This window comes from Pleuronectes platessa, chromosome 23 (genome assembly GCF_947347685.1).
Source record: "Pleuronectes platessa chromosome 23, fPlePla1.1, whole genome shotgun sequence".
Taxonomy (NCBI): Eukaryota; Metazoa; Chordata; class Actinopteri; order Pleuronectiformes; family Pleuronectidae; genus Pleuronectes; species Pleuronectes platessa.
Window position 1 is genome coordinate 9,623,967 of NC_070648.1, and position 15,258 is coordinate 9,639,224.

The 15,258-nt window shown below is 44.5% G+C and overlaps 1 protein-coding gene across 2 annotated transcripts; it reads left to right on the forward strand.

Moving 5' to 3' along the window:
• Nucleotides 1-1,100: 1,100 nt before the first annotated feature.
• rcor2 (REST corepressor 2) lies at nucleotides 1,101-15,258 on the forward strand. 2 transcript variants are annotated; one of them, XM_053415808.1, is made up of 14 exons: nucleotides 1,101-1,179; nucleotides 6,351-6,476; nucleotides 8,903-8,959; nucleotides 9,584-9,664; nucleotides 9,927-9,979; nucleotides 10,140-10,301; nucleotides 10,418-10,542; nucleotides 10,824-10,890; nucleotides 11,065-11,301; nucleotides 11,734-11,811; nucleotides 12,108-12,165; nucleotides 13,179-13,246; nucleotides 13,505-13,666; nucleotides 13,815-15,258. In XM_053415808.1, the coding sequence occupies exons 2-14, from the start codon at nucleotides 6,353-6,355 to the stop codon at nucleotides 14,163-14,165; spliced, it is 1,623 nt and encodes a 540-aa protein (XP_053271783.1). In that variant the 5' UTR covers nucleotides 1,101-1,179; nucleotides 6,351-6,352; the 3' UTR covers nucleotides 14,166-15,258. The 2 variants fall into 2 exon arrangements, with proteins under 2 accessions (XP_053271783.1, XP_053271782.1); XM_053415807.1 differs by lacking the exon at nucleotides 1,101-1,179 and adding an exon at nucleotides 3,253-3,446.

The window sequence follows — 15,258 nt, forward strand, 5'->3', positions numbered from 1 at the left end:
TCCATTTGCTTTGTGCAATGGTTTGTGGGTAATTTTTGTATATAAATAGGATGTACAAAAATCTGGTTTATTTGAGTTCTCCTGAATATTTTTTAGAGTGGTTTTGTTAATTTTACAGCTTGAACACACCACCAATTCAAAACATGCATAGAAATAATGAGTAGTATGGAAACAGGGAGGTCCACTCCATTGTGCAATTTTGGAAAACGCAGCCACAATTGATATCGCCAGAACTCAGAATACCACCATGGATTGTGGGTAAAAACAAATATTATGTTTTCAGGTACATTTTCCTTTAAAGATTAGAGCCCTTGATACCTTAGATACATTTAGCTAAAAGGGCTCAGGTTTATTATGCAGGAATTCCTCCTCTGTGGTGCATGATGCTACAGGCATCTTCCAATGAGTGAGCACTGACAGATACACAACTCAAATGAAATTTTTACAGATAATATGTTCAATTCAGGTCCTAAATGACAACATTGAATCATATGTTCTACGATGCAACGTCTTTGAAATCAGTATGAAAATATCATAAAATAATGAATTTGCAAAGGCAAAGTATTGAAATACAAGACATTTCAACATGCACCATGGTATTACAACTATGAATGCATCAGGAGGAGTTCATTCTATCACATCTCATTCTGGAGCATGCATCTCCTGAGATAACAGAGAAAGTCAGAGACTTCACAGGAGGGAGTGATGGAGGGATGGGAGTCAGGGTGAGGTGTAAAGGGAAGAAATGAGGGGAGATGTGGAGGAAAATGGGGGGAAGTGAGGGAGGTAGACAGCCGGGGAGTGAGAGGAGCAGACAGACAGCCGAGAATAAAGGAATGAGACAGGTAGGGAGAGAGAAGGGGGAAGGATGAGAGGGGGTGAAGAAAGAAGTGAAAACAAGAGTGAGCTGAGGGGAGAGTGGGAGGGACGCTGAGTTCTGAAAGATCGAAGAGACGCCGAGTGCAAAGAGGAAGGAAGGGAGGAGAGAAAGGGATGGAGTGACGAATGGAGAGGAGGACAGAGGAGGAGGAGGAGGAGGAGGAGGAGGAGGAGGAAGGAGGACTGAGGGAGGAAGAGGAAGGGAGGTGATGAGGGGAGGAGGGAGGAGGGTAGCAGTTGTTCATTAGTGAGGAAGTGTGAGGGACTGGAGGACTGAGCAGGAAGAGAGACAGTGGAATGGTGAGTTTCATGGACACTGACTAATGAGAGGAGAGGGGAGAAGAGGGGAGGGTAGGAGGCAAGGGAGGGAGGGAGGAGGTGGCAGGGATGAAAATTAGACTGGGGGAGGAGGGGGGAGGAAGAGGAAGAGGTAGGAGGGAGGAAGAGTGGAGGTGAACGGAGCGAAACTGCTTTACTGTGTCACCGTAGGGGGAGAGAATGGGGGGAGGGGAAGAATTTGCACGTACGCACACGCACACACACACTGTTGAAATCAAAGGCACTGTGTGAGAGAGAGAGACAGGAAGGAGGAAGAGGAGGAGTGGGGAAGGAGATGAAGGAGGAAGAGGAGGAATGATGAAGGAGATGAAGGAGGAAGGAGGAGAAAGGGAGAACACGAGAGAGGAGTCATCACTGGGAAAGAGGAAGTGAGGAGGGGGGTGTAGAGGAGCAGGGGACAGAGGGGAGAGAGATATCAAGGAGTGGAGAGGAAAGAAGAGGAGGCACAGCAAATGGATAGAGAGAAAGAGGAGAAGGGAGAGGAGGTAAAAGAATGAAACAAATCAGAGACAGAGAAGAGAGAGGGAAGAAATGGGGAGGAGGAGAATTGTGGGAGATAGTCAGGAGTCGGAAAGGAGGAAGAGGAGGGAGAAAGTACTGGTGGAAGGAAAGAAGGATGAGCAGGAGGCGAATGGAGGAGGTGCAAAAAGAAGTGTGGAGAGGAGAAAAAAAGGTGGATGACAAATAGGAGCGATCACAGAGGAGATGGAGATGAGGTGGGGAAAAGGGGAGAAGTGGGATGACAAAGAGGAGGTGGAGGGAGAGAGGAGGTGGCAATGAGAAAGTAGTTTTTGAGAGAGAGAGAGAGAGAGAGAGAGAGAGAGAGAGCATGTAATAGGCTGTTACATCTCAGCAGCATGAGGCACTTGTGAACCATGTGTGTGTGTGTGTGTTCCTGTACTTATGTATGTGTGAGGACATGTTTAAGCACAGACCCTACAGACTGAGGACATTTTTGAAAGTGAAGACATTTCCACTTGTCCTCACTTTTTCAAATGGTTGTTTGAGGGTTAAGGCTTGGTTTTAGGATTTGGGTTAGAATTAGGTTTAGGGATTTAGTTTGGATGGTTAAGGTTAGAGTGAGGGGCTAGGGAATGTATTATGTCAACGAGTGTCCTCACTGAGATACTAACATGTGTGCATGTGTGTGTGTGTGTGTGTGTGTGTGTGTGTGTGTGAGGCGGGGTATTGTGCTTATTGCCAGCATCAGGTGAGAAATCCTGCTTCTACTGAAACACTTCCCATTCTGCACACACAAACACACACGCACACATACACTATTCCACCTGTGCCCGCACACATATACATTGCTCCACACATAAGCACACACACAACCAGAGGGCGAGAGGGAGCAAGAGAGCGAGCAGAACTCCATGATTTTAGAATTGTTCGACATGTTAAATAAAACATAAATAAAAAAGTACGTTGAGGCTGTTTGTCTGAGTCATCGTCAGGTCAGGGGGCGAAGTCACACGCATGCTCTTGGGGACACGTGCACTATCATACTCGCACACACATGTGCGCACGCACACACTCAATCGAATCGCCCCCCTCCTCCACCGTGCATACATCAGTGCAAGTCTGGACAGCCTGTCTCAGCACAGAGATGCACAGCTGACGAATCCCTCCGCCGACACACTGGCAAGTAGTCCCTAATTTATGGGATTTTGAGAGATGGCAGATTAAGAGACTATAACTGATAAATACCTGTTTATATTGTAGATAAATATAGATATTTACACTAGATAAACTCTGATTAATAATCAAAGTGCAAACCAGCTGGAAATAAATGTAAAGTCAGATTTGTTTTAAACTAGGCTTTAATTAAGATGAGCTGGTACAATGGACTCTTACGCGTTAAATCAGATGCTCAGCGATCTAACTGGAAAACAGGAGTGGACTACAGATACTAGTTTTGCGGGACTATTTCTCGTCAATCCAAACGGCTGGTTGGTTGGGAGAGGCGAACGCATCCGGGCGGACGTCCACCTCACTTTTCTCCGGGTGTTGTCCGCCTCCCCCGGCACTCACACTCACACACACACACTCATTCGCGGCTGCTTCCATGTCTCCGCGCTCGCTCACTTCATTGTACTGACCGTGTGCATCAATTAAGCAGGAATTAAGCCGTTTCGGGCTCCGCGGGTCGCTCGCAGCACTTCCAGGGGCCACTGCTCGCCGCAGAGAAGTTTTGTGTGCGGGGGAAAGCGGAGGGAAGCGGAACGCAGGTACGGTGCCACTGTTCTCTCCCCACTTCCAACTATTAACGTTACTCACGTAGCCCCGCAAGCTAGCCTGCTAACGCTAGCATCCCAACTAGGTTTGACTTCAGCTCTGCACTTTGGTGAGAGGGAGGAGGAGGAGGAGGAGCGGGGGGAGAAGAAGAAGAAGACATTTCGCCTGTTTTATTTCTTCTTTTATTATTGTTCCATCGCCAGAAATGACTTCATGGACTAGTTAGCACCTAAATGTCCCGGAACGCACAGACAAGTAGTGTTATAATAACCCGGAGAGCGAGTTTTTCCTCCACACCAGCAGCAGCACACAGTAGCGTCAGTAGTAGTAGTAACAGCAACGTAAGCGTGGGGGAAAACAAAAGGACTTCAAAGTGTGACACAGATAACTGCTCAGCAAAGCTTCCAGAATATCGATTTAGTCAGAAAACGTGGGCTCAGATGAAACCCCGGCTCTGAATCCATCGCCTCAAATGTTTAATACTGAACGATCGTGAAATTAATTTACAGCCATTGTTATGTAAAAGGATGCTTAGAGAGTAGTAATATTACAATTTTCCATGTGCCAAGTAAAAACGCTACCACAAGTCACTCTAAACTCAGTCCTGAGACCCACGAGTATATTATTTATCACTTTAAAGCTATATTATAGATAATATTTGAAAGTATGAGTTAAAAAAGGATGCATCAAATAGAAAAGGTGCATTAGATTACCAATTTACACATGTAAAATGTATAACAAATTATGAATATATCAAATTAAACTCATTCGACTGTTTGCAGTATTGATCATTTTTGTGTATCATACCATAGATATGTATATATTGTGACAAGTGACAAAAAGTATTCCATATGCTATATATGCCATATGCTATTGTTAAAAATCGATTGCAAAACACAAGTGGTTGATTGAGCAACACTTATACTGGCAACAAATGGCTCCTGCCTCGCCAGATTAACTATTAACTACTATTTTATAGTATTATTTCTTATTAGTCCATATTTATATTCGCTAATAAAAGTTGATTGTTGTGGCGGAGATCGAGGCTCCCGTCCGCCGCAGTGTTCGAGGCTACCTACGAAAACTCTTCCTGAGAAAGTAACTTAAGCTTCTCACTCATTTGTAGCTGATACACCAGACTTCGACAGGCATCGATGTTCTGTAGATTTAAACGAGGGGAGATGCGTTCACGAAGTTGTGGTGATTTCACCCCAAGTGAAGTTGGAGGAGGGCAGCTGTCGTAGTTGCGGGGGCCACCGGGAGCAGCGATCAGACAAAGACCCCCAGAGAGGCTCAGACACTTGCATTGTCTACTCGGGAGTTTGGTAGATGTGGTTTAATCTCTCTGGGCTGTAAACGATTTGGCCCCCGTTCCCCCATCCAGCAGCGATCGGGTTTTTAAAATATGTCGGTTTGAAACCGCTGGTCTCCGCTTTGTTTCACTCCGGGCGCATTTCAAGTTAGCTAACCGGAGATGAAGTTGCTGATGTGCCGACGGGGGACCAGAGGAGTTTTTAGTTAACTGGATTTGGTGATTTATAACAACCCGATCTGCCTCATATCCGGTCGATATCTTGTATTTGTGGTCACCTGTGTACGCGGAAGGAGTTCGAGTGTGTTACTACTTCCCACCGTGCGGAGCTGTGTCCTCAACTGACCGTCTAGTCTTTTGTGCAACTGTGGCACAGACTGGTCCGGAGAATCAGAGAGAGAGAGAGGAAGAAACTAGGCTGTGTCACAATAACATACAAGTGACTGTGGATGATAGCAGAGCCCCCTCCATGCAGAATGCCTCTCGTGTTGTCCATGACACGTTGTTCCCATATCGTTAGTCAGATGCTGCCACTTTGTCAATAGTTTGGAGCATTAGTTGGCTTTTGTGTGTGGATGAGTGTTTTCAAGCCTTTCCCTGGCCCCATGTTCCTGAAATGGAGATAATTGTCATGTATGTTGTATATGATGGTTTGTGTTGCAGACTGTGCTTTGACTTTGGCGTGAGTTTTGTGATACATACATATGTTCATGTTGGGGTACTGGAAAATATCCTAGTCTAAAAATAAGACGTCACATTTAGACATGTTTAAAGGGTTACTTAATATGCATGGACCTGTTCAGTATGGGTCATGCAAGGACAAGGCAGCAACGCTCTGTCTTTTTTATGACCAATTCAGTTTTAGATTATTCTGATATGTTTTCCCTCAATTATCAGTTTGTCTAATTGTCAGGCAATAGCACAAATGCCCTTTGTCCCTTCCCGATACTGATTACGATAGCTTACAGGGAACACTGATCCAGTTCCGGTTTATTTAAAAAATAACATTTTAACAGCTGTATGCTTCTGACCCCGTATGGAACTGATGATTGCTATTATTGTTTTTTGTAGTACTTCTTTTTCTTTTGGTCATTGCTCAAGATTTACACAACAATTATTTCCTGTAAATCGCTCGAAACTGAAGTCTTGCATCTGGTTCTTGCATTGTGGGACTTTCCAGCTTGTAATATTACCTAATTGCTGGGATTTTAAGTAGCTCCAACTCAACTGGTGCAGGTGCAAGGTCAATGTGAATTTTGCTTGGAGAGACACCAGGTAAAAGGTGACGCTGAGAGCTAGCAAGTGATAATGATAGTCTAACTCGAGGTTAGTGTCAGAATGAGTTCATAAGTGTACTGGATGTATTTGCTTAGAATAAACAAGGAAATAATGGGAAAACTTCCAAGGTATCAGCATAAGATATTGTTCTACTTAAAAAAAAAATTGAACTAGGTATTTCTCTAGATAAGGTTTTAAATGAAAACATCAAAGCCAACTTAAAAGAAAAATTAACTGATAGAATGACATAGGTGTCAAAGAGGTGGAATTGTATATTTAGGGTTTGTGTGTTTGTTTTTTTGTCCAGATATGCCCTCAGTGATGGAGCGCTCGGGGTCCGGGGTCCTGTCCAGGAGCAGAGCCAAGACTGTAACCAACGGCAACAGCCTACCACACTCTGAGGAGGAGAGCAGCGATGAAGAGCATGCTCATGGTAGACACACAAACGTTAAAATTAAATCTTTTTTACTGACATCTGAGTTGCTTAATTGAAGAATTGATTCAACATGTTTCTACTTCATATCTGTGCATGTGACTCTGACCTGAAGCTTGCACCCAGGGTTCTTATATGCAGACTTGATTGCAGCTGTTGGCTTGCATGCGTTGCATTTCTGCAGTGCTGCATAAGGCCCTGCACACTGCTTTCTCTCCTCTGTGGTACCCTCCTGCTCTCATCCACCCCCTTCCCACACTCCTCCATCCTTGTCATCCTCTGCCCACATGCATCTTTCCTTCCTCCGTCACTCCTTCACCCACTGACTTTCTGTTGATCTTTCATTGGGTAACCATTCTCTCACCGTGCACACGGACAAGGGACACATTTTTAGACCAAGCACAGCACTACAAGTGGAATAGTTATGGATGTCTCTAAAGAAACTTGTCTATCAAGATTATTGCAACCACTAAATTCCTCCTCCTCCTCTCTTCTTTAGTCTTAATATCAAATCCTCCTCTTCCTAATCAATGTGTCTCATTTCTTTCTCAGGCAGCGTCTCCTATTCGTCCTCCTTCCTTCCATCAATTCTTCTTTCTTCTTTTCTGCTCCCCTTCCTGCCTCTCCCCACCCATTTCTTACCATCTACTCCCGTTTCTATCATCTCCTTCTCCTCCCTTCCTGTCTACTGTCCCTGTGGAAACAGTAATCTGTCTCTTCCTCCTCTCGCTCTGCTTCCCTGCTCTTCATTCCTTGGCTTCCAGCCTCTCTCTCCCCATCTCTTCTACAGCATTTTTTGCTCGCTTCACCGCAGCACTGATTACTTAATGTCTGCCATCACATTGTCTCTCTCTCCTTTTATTTCCCCTTCAACTGTTTGGGTTTCTCTCATGTAGATGCCAAATGGATGAAAATGTTACCATGATGAAAATTCAACAGGTCGAGATAAAATGGAGTGAAAATGTAGTTACATGATTACAGTGACCTAAATGATCATGGTTATCTGTATTATTGAGGTCAAATGTGCTGATATTACTTAGTTTACTTTAAACATTAAAAGTACTGTTACACAAACTGAAATAACTTCAGAGTTTTGTATTTGAATAATATATTTATGTCAATAACATTTGAATTATTTATCAACATGTTACATCGAGTGCATATATTGATCCCAGTTGTCAGGGTCAGGTCAAAATATCAACGTTTGTTAAATGCATTTGATTTGGTGAACGTGGATGCTGACTGTGTCCAGAGCGCTAGCAGCTCTCCTGGTGTAACGGCTCCGTCCGCCTTGTTTTTAAAACACAAAACAAACGAACATAGCTTGCTGGGCCTGCATCTTGGAGACTTTTTAAATCTGGTCGATGCTGGATCAACCAAATCACCACGTTAATTACAGTGATTAAAGACTAAATGGTGCAACTAACGATAAGGAATTTTAACACAATATACTGTGAAACCAGCAACCGTTTGATATTTATCATGATAAATGACAGCAACTCACTACATGCTGCGGCTGACACATGACTGTGATGTAATTTAAATTGTTGATTTAAAAGAAGTCTTTATTTGTGGAAGTTATCAGTCACATGTTCTCCTGGTTTGACCTGGAAATGTACGCAAGGGGTGAACTGCGTAACAAGAGGAGCATTGTTTGTGCTGTTTTTTATATTAATTACATATCCTCAGGGTTTCCCCACAAGGTTTATAGTACCTTACTTGAAGTAAAGAATGCCTTTACAGCATTTTTATGAAACAAGTAATCAAGCAGCACTACTTTACACAGCAAAGGCCCCATATTTTGACGGTCGTCTAATAAGTACGTACATAGAAAAATAACACAAGTTACATCGGGATCTGCCTGATTCCTCTCAATGAAAAAGAGAATGTTTCTCTGAAACATTAAAGGTTTCTCACAGACATTAAAGGTTTCTCACAGACATTAAAGGTTTCTCTCAGACATTAAAGGTTTCTCTCAGACAAAGGCTTTCATCTATTTGATAATTTTTTGGAGAAGCCTTGTACTCATTCTATTTAAAAGCAGTGTAATTCAACTGTACACTTATCAAGCTGATGCAGTATTTTGTCATTGAGGAAAAGTTACCTTCGTCTAACTGCAGTTCTGAGTTGGTATGCAGTCCTCTAACAAACTTTGATTATCCCAAGGCAGAGCCTTGATAGAGCTAACCCGTTAGAAGGCTTAGCACATAATACAATAGAAGATGCTTATCATCCTCTGTGTTTGCTGTGTCTTGTGTCACCCTGTCGGTGACTCCTTCTGTCTCCTCTGTTATCGTCTTTTAATCCTGTTGATCCAGCTCTACTACTTCTAGGGAAATGTCTTGTCTAGTTACTGGAATCCTTGTTCCCCAATCCTCTTCTCTATCTTTCTCTCTCCCTCTCTAAAATATTGTCTCTCTCCACAGACAGTATGATCAGAGTGGGAGGAGACTACCAAGCTCACATCCCAGAGTTCAAACCAGGTGAGCTGGCACAAAGCAAAGGTTGGGAGGAAGGGAGGTGACAAATGGAGATATAAAAAGGCAGAGGAATAGAGAGAGGCAGGAAATTGAGGTTGTTAAAGGGGCATAGAGGTGAGCAGAGGACATTGAAATGGAGGAGAGAGGAGAATGCAGATGAGGAGACAGATCAATGTCAATGACCAGAGTTAATGAGGGAATCCAGGAAGATGGAGAAAGAACTTTTGCAAAATGTCTAAAGTAAGATGCTTCTTTTCCAAAAATGAGTCAGTTTTTCAGATCTAACTGAAATCTTAAAAACTATAAAATGTGTTTGCTGAGTAAAAAAAAAAAAGGGTTTGTTCTGCAGTAAAAACTGAAATGGGCCCTCAGATAGTCTGTAGCTACTGTACAATGAATGCTTTTTCTGTCCTTTTCATTAAGTACTACCCCCCCTCCATTTAGTTCAAATGAAGATGGAGCTGAAGAAGTAGTCTTAACCTAAAAGAAGAAAGATGATGAAAGTTAAAGTAAATATAATGTCTGAGGGGAAAGAGAGAGAGATCTATGGATTTAAAAGGTGTAGGGGAAGTGTAACCTACATGTGTGGATGCAATGTCTGAAAATGTGTTTTGTTTCCATCACTAGACAGTCCAACCCGCTACAATGAGAAGGACCAGAGGAGCATGTTGGTGTGGTGTCCCAACACTCTGCTCTCCGATGCCATGTGTAAGCTACAGACACACACACACCAAACGTTCACTACAACTTGACCTTCAGTTAGGTCCTTTTTGTTTGCTTTATATTCATTATTTACTCCTTTGCTCCTTTCTTTATCTTCCCATTTTTTTTAACCATCCCTAGCTAGTTTGCCTTTCCAACTGTCCACAGCATACTTTAGTGCTTTTTGCCTTTCTCCTCTTTTCCCTGCTCTCTCTCTATTCATTCATCTTTCTTAGCTCCTTTTAAACCAATTCTCTCTTTATTCTAGTGGATGAGTACATCCTGATGTCTAAAGAAAAACATGGATACAACATGGAACAGGTAAGATTAATCTTTCCTATTTTCCCTTAAAACATTTGTGTTCCCTCCTACATTTTACAACTTAAATAATATTCCCGTAGCCTCTGTATCTTGTCCCTCTACTTAAATTGACCTCTCCCAAAATATGTTTGGCTTCCCCTTTGCCCTCACGTTCGATCAGGCCCTGGGCATGTTGCTGTGGCACAAACACGACGTGGAGCGCTCACTGGCCGACCTCGCCAACTTCACCCCCTTCCCGGACGAGTGGACATTGGAGGATAAAGTGCTGTTCGAACAGGCCTTCAGCTTCCACGGCAAGAGCTTCCACCGCATCCAGCAGATGGTGAGAGACTGCGAGAATAACACACAAACACACCCCGGCAGTATATCTAGTACTGTAATTTTCAAATATATTTTAGTATGTAATACTCAATTCATCAACGGGCTGTGTTTGTGTAGCTGCCAGACAAGCCGATCTCCAGCTTGGTAAAGTACTACTACAGCTGGAAGAAGACCAGGACCAGGACGTCAGTGATGGACCGACAGGCCAGGAGGCTGGTCAGCAAGAGAGAGAGAGAAGACAGGTATGAGAATCAATGAAAGTTTAATGATCCCTCTGGAGGAAACTGAGTGTGCTGGGTGAGGAGAGAGAGAAGAAGGAAGATTGAATATATATTAGAGGAAGGAAAAAAAGTTCTCTCAGACACAAGTGACCCAAGAGCTTACATTTCCCAAACTGCTTTGTTAAATGACACTTGATAATTATATTCACCTGAGGAAACCAGAGAATAATATATATAGATGAGATCCTTGGATATTATTTATAGTTTGGGTTTCATTTCTCTGTTTACTTTTTGTGTTTCAGTAATGATGAGGTGGAGGAAGGCGATCCCGGAAGCGATAGCGATTTCGATATTAATCACAAGAGAGAGGTAAAGGAAAAACACATTTCTTTTTTCACAAGTCATGACTTGCCTGAGGAGACCAGCACAGCCAAATCAATTCTCTCTTTATCCTTCGATTTCATCTTCATTTATCATACGTTAATGTAATTCTACCCTTTTTTTGTTGCTGGTTTTTATTTGGTGATTTCTCTGTCCACAAAGGCGCTGAAACAGACCCCAAGTGCTAGCTCAGAGAAGCCCACCCCCAGTCGCTCTGGACCGATAAAGAAGGAGAATATCGGGGCCCAGTATCGCCACCACCCGCTCCGAGCCCGCCGCAGGCCACCGAAGGGCATGTACCTGGAGCAGGCAGACATCATGTCCCTTTCAGCCTCTCAAGATGCCGGGGTGCTGTCTGTACGACAGCTGGACACGACGCTGGTGTCACTGAAGAGACAAGTATGTATAGCTGCTTTCAGACATGCACTGAACTCCAGATAATCCCCTGAAATCATCTGGAGGGGCTGTGTGTGATAACGCAAATGTCTCAGTGAATTATGTTCAGTTTTCTGTGCAACAAACAAAATGAATTTGATGTCAGTGAAGGGTCGTTTAGTTACAATAACAAAACAAAAAATTGTTTAACAACCAGATCAGGGCTGAAATAGCTGGTGGAAACGTGACCAAAAAAAAGTATATTCTGTCACTATTGACATTTCAAAATCACCGCTACTTGCTTTGATTGAGCAGCGACAGTTGTGAGTTACTGCGTGTTAAAAGTTAAAGGAGTTTCTTTGTATCTACCCGGAGTTGCAGATTATTGTTTCATGGCATCTGTTTTCCTAATTATCGTACATTGTATTCTCTAATTTTTTCCCTCCTCTCTTTCAGGTTCAGTCCATTAAACAGAACAACAGTAGCGTGAAACAGAGTCTAAATGCAGGTGTTGATGTGTTCAGAGCAGCTGAGGTAAATCTTATTCTCCACTCCTGTCTCTCTTAATTTTCTTCCCTTTACATCCCTCATCTATCTATGCTTGGGAATTTTTGTTTCCTGACTCTAATGATTCTACTCAGCTCGTCCCTCTCCTCCTCATTTATTCATTCTGCCCTTCCCCAATTCCCTCCAGATATAATTTCACTCCTTGCGGGAATGAGATTAGTCTTAATCTGCTCTTTGCTCTTTTCACCTCTTTCTCCTCATCGTTCTTACCACCTACTGTACCCCTGTCACACTCTAATCTCTCTCCTCTCTCCCTTTCTCAGCCTACCCCGAAGATGAACTCTCGTTGGACCACAGAGGAGCAGCTCCTGGCTGTGCAGGGTGAGTCAAGGCTGCAGCCTCATCTTCCTCATCCTCCTGTAGAGTCACCTCAAAGAGCCTAGAATGATGTGTTGATACTGTATGACCAAGCAGTACATCTCCTTATGACTCTGCTGCAGGTTTACTTAAATGCTTCATTCGATTAGAGACACACAGTTGATCTACAGAGGTGCGTCCAGTCAGGGAAACTCCGAGGTAGTTAGAGGAGGAGTCATGGCTAATGAGTGTGGGTGCTGTTTGGCTGTTTGTTGCTATGAACACAGCTCAGCTTGTCACGGCACCCAATGACAAAATGATGGGAACGAATAAGATAAGTTCTGAATGACTGATGTAGGATCAGCTGCATTTACTGGAAATTATTACCTGATGTTACTCAGCAAGTGCAAACACATTAATTGAAATTATATTATTTTACCTGACATCCCCGATCAGAGCAAGGATCTTTATTGAGAAGTCTGAAGGGAAAAAAAGTCAAATTTTCCCATTATTACAAACAGACAATTAAGATCAGACCAGTGTGAGAGGCACTGGGTTAACGTCGGAGTTACAGGAGATTCCTGCCTGTAGTGCTAGTTCACAAGTCAGGCAGGACTCAAGGTTAATACAGTGGTTGGAAGCGAAATTGCCCCACTTTCGCTTTGCAGCTGCTGTCAATGCACCTTGGAGCATTGGATCCACAGCTACTGCAGCTGTGCAGCATTAACAGCAGGAGAGAGAGTGAAAGATCTGAATGTGTGCAACGACGTGAGGGGGAAGCAGGTCAGGCCTGTAAAAGAGCAGGTGCACTAAGTCAGCCGACCTCAGCTGAAGGTCGACAGAAAGCATACGCATCAACAAGCCAGCTCACCCCACATCCACTCGTCCCTGCGTTTCCTCTCTCTCTCTCTCTCAAACACACCCACACACACACACTGCAGCCGTTTCTGCAGCATTTTAAATCCAATGAAGTGCCTGTAAGTGACCCATAGAGACAACATGAACCTGATGGATTTTCTCTCTCTCTCCGTTTCCAGCCATCCGTCGTTATGGTAAAGACTTTGCAGCCATTGCAGAGGTGATAGGAACCAAGACGCCAGCTCAGGTGAGCATCCTCTTCCACTCCTCATCTCTCGTTCTGACCTCAGTCTAACTTTGCCCTCTCAGCGAGCTGCCTATCAGCTTTTCATCTCCTCTGCAATTATCCCTGCGTCTAGATTAGCATGTGTCTTTTATGGGATGAGTATAATCTCCATTATCCCTCCTCTAATTGGTCCATTGTCGGACTCTGTGTCCTTGAACATGGCACAACTTACTGTCGTACGCCATTTCTTCTCAAACACGTCTTTCTCGTTGGTTTCAGGTGAGTTCGTTCTTCGTGAGCTACCGGCGCAGGTTCAACCTGGACGAGGTGCTTCGGGAGTGGGCAGCCGAGCAGGTGGCCACCAGCCGCGACCAGAAGGACCCGAGGAGGAGCGGCGAGGAGATCACGGCAGCTACAGATGGAGGTGCAGAGGAGGACGAGGTGAGGCCTGTCAGAAATCACACGTGATGTTTGACATGATTTTCTCTTTCCTTGTTTTTCGCAAAACTTATCTCCAGCTGTCCCCCTTTTCTCACTTCATCTTGTCTTTACTAATTGTCCTCCACCTCCGTCTCCTCCCTCCCCTCAGGTCAAAATGGAGGACATTCCCTCAGATGCTGCCGACAGCTCCTCCCCCCCGTCTTCCACCCAGACGCCGTCATCTTTCTCCCAGCCTCCACCGCTGCTGCGTCCCGCGCCTCCCTCGGCTCCCCCAAGCCTCCTCCGTCAGCCGCCTCCTCTTCAGACTCGCCCGCTGCAGAACCGAGCGCCCCACAACCACCCGCCACCTCCACTCATCCGTCCCGCGGTGACCACCTCCTCCTCAGGGAGCTCCAGCCTCAGGGCTTCTCCACCCAGCTCCTCTTCCTCCAGCACTGCAGCGGGGCAGCTGCCTCCGTCACTGGTCGGGCTCAAGGTGGAGCAGTCCAACTCGCACTGATGACACACACGCAGAGACACACACACACACAACAGTAGCAGTAGAAGCACACACACACACACACACACACACACACACACACACACTAGCATGCAGACAAACCCATTTGTCCCTCTTTTCTCAAAGAAAATTCCTTCTACTTGTTACTGCAACGTTCCCAGCAGTTGTCTCTGGGAACACGACACGTCACATGTTCAAACGTTCTCGGGTCCCTAAGGTGACGTCTCAGTTCTTAAAAACGTGACAGGAAGAGAGTGAGGGGCGCAGCAACAGAGTCCACTGCATTGGTGATCTGAGGCCCCTTCACTGTACTGACACACACCTACCTCCAGACCAATGTTCTCTAGTGTAACACACACACCTACTCACACACAGACAAAATCAAGACAAAGACACTGGATCATCAAGCTGTTGACCACAAAGAGCCAACCCAGCTGCCCATCTCCATGGTAACTGTTGAACATCTGGATTGTGGAGGAGTGTGGTTGAACACACACATGTGTATATATTATATATACACTGCAGGTTCCACTAGGCAGGTATCAAGTCATCCAAACAGCCTTCAGGAAAAACAAATGATAAAAGAGGAAGAGTTTCTCTGACCTGAGCCAAACCTTCTCCCCCTGAGAGGTCGTGTAAATTAGAAACTCATTTTGATGGTGTGGATAGTTTTGCCTTTTTTTCCTTGCGTGCTTTAAAACTCGGACCCTCACAGGAGCGAGGAGGTACGTCTTCAAAGAACCCGAGGTCGTCCCGAAAATCCTGAATTGGGCAAAAAAGACAAACCGAGATCTCTCCTCTCATAGCCATGTATTACTAGTATTAACTGGAGTGATGTTTTCCTGTTCCTTTGACTAGACTTGAGCTCTAGATAGGCAGTCAGTGACTGTAAGTAGTTTAGCTAGTGCATACTTTATTATTATGATGATAATTATTGACTGAGTACGAAGGAGAAGAAGAGTCTGGACTGTGTCGGTCCTTTCAACCAGACGTGTTGCAACAGATCTTTTTCACCAGTCCAGTGTTGGAGTCACTGGTCACACTGGTCCCTGTGACGAGCAGCCGAATAAAACACGAGTTGCTGTGTAACACG